Source organism: Rhizopus microsporus, assembly GCF_002708625.1.
Source record: "Rhizopus microsporus ATCC 52813 unplaced genomic scaffold scaffold_102, whole genome shotgun sequence".
In the NCBI taxonomy this organism is placed as follows: Eukaryota; Fungi; Mucoromycota; class Mucoromycetes; order Mucorales; family Rhizopodaceae; genus Rhizopus; species Rhizopus microsporus.
In genome coordinates, this window is record NW_019672017.1 from 1 (window position 1) to 1,604 (window position 1,604).

Below are 1,604 nucleotides of genomic sequence, written 5' to 3' on the forward strand. Positions count from 1 at the left end.
TCTAAGTGAGCGCTATGTTCAATCTGTAAAAAAGCTACAGTGGTTGAAAAAATTGTTCACGTATACTGCTACTCTCAGTGTAAACGTGGCGCTCTCGCCAACAAACAATACCAAACACTACAAATTTGCATTAACGACTCGTCTCTAAGTAGACGTTAATGTGAAAGTTTTTAAGGTTTCGTTTCATATTTAAAAACTTTATTAAGAAAGCAAAATGTAATAAGCCGGGATGTGAACAATTTTTTCCACCGTACCAAAAATTTTATTAGTAGCGAGTATGTCCACCATTAGCATCAATAACTGCCTTTATTCTTGCTGGTATACTCTCTATGTAGCTTCGGCATACCTCATCAGTAAAAGAATTCCATTCTTTTTCCACTTGTTCCCAGAGTTCATGGATACCTTTGGCCTTCTGTTCATACGCACTCAGTTTGAGTTTAAGATGATTGTCGTGTTTACATAGATCACACATCTCTTAAGTCTCTATTTATTCATTCTCAGCTAATAGACGACGTCAGACATTTACAGTCATCATCCCTCATATATATTCAGGTCGTACCCTCATTTATTAGTTCTTCTCTCAGACTTATAATAAAAATAGTAATTGTTAGCTATTGACTCTTCACTGTTTTTCAACTATATAAGCACAAATATCACATTTTTTTCAATAAGTCAAACACTTACTACCACAACAACAACAATCAGAATGGCCGCTACTCGTTCATCTCGCTCTGTCAACAGTTTTAATCGCACATCAAGCCCCACCTCCTCCACTTCGACGGTTTCGTCAAGATCCGTTTCTCTCTCTCCTCGTTCTCCTTCTCGCTCTCTTCCTTGTTCTCCCTCTCGTTCACCTTCTCCTGCAGCGACATTTAGCTCAGGATACTCCAACCGTCCTGGCTCGCCCTCATACGTTGAGGTGGCTAGTGGTGCAGCTTCTTCCCTTTGTAGACAGCCTTCGTCTGTCAGCATCTCGGAGAAGTTCACTGCGTTGTCCTTGAGGAGGGTTTCCACCTCTGAAGACCGTGCTGGCAACACCCGTCAGCAACCCTTGGATGAGGATGTCGTAATGACGGAATCTTCTAAGGAAGGACAAATGCCTGGTTCTGGTGACCGTGTCACTGAGCCTGTGGGTCAGAATAGCCCAAACAATAAGGGTTATACGTCCAAGCTTGCTTCTTGGAAGGCAATGTTTGTTAAGATGTCGGACTTGGTAGATCAACTTATGCTGGAAATGATGGAGGAAGATGACCCAGTTAAGATTGAGCGACTTGACAAGAAGATTGCGTCATTGAGCAAGAATCTTCGTCTTCTTGAGGATCGTATCACTTCAGCAGAGAAGCCTACGAGTGGAAATGGTAACTTCGGTGCCAACACACCACAATTAGCTTCGGCTAAGGTTGTTAAACCTGTGGTTCCTATTGGGAGTATTCCGCCATTCAGGTTACTCCATGATGCTTCGTTTAACGCGAAATACTTTGGCGCAAACAAGGTGCGCCCAGAGGAAGTCGACAATGATAAGACTTTCAAAACGATCCACGACTTCTTACGTAAGTTTGAGTCTACGTTGCAGTATTACAACATCAATTTGGATGAAGAGTGGT

The 1,604-nt window shown here is 42.3% G+C and overlaps 1 protein-coding gene across 1 annotated transcript; it reads left to right on the forward strand.

The window, feature by feature from the left end:
- Nucleotides 1-441: 441 nt before the first annotated feature.
- RHIMIDRAFT_297753 (uncharacterized protein) lies at nucleotides 442-1,604 on the forward strand (the record flags this gene model as incomplete). Its single annotated transcript, XM_023614286.1, has 1 exon — nucleotides 442-1,604. A coding segment is annotated over exon 1 (898 nt), but the record flags the coding sequence as incomplete, so codon positions are not given.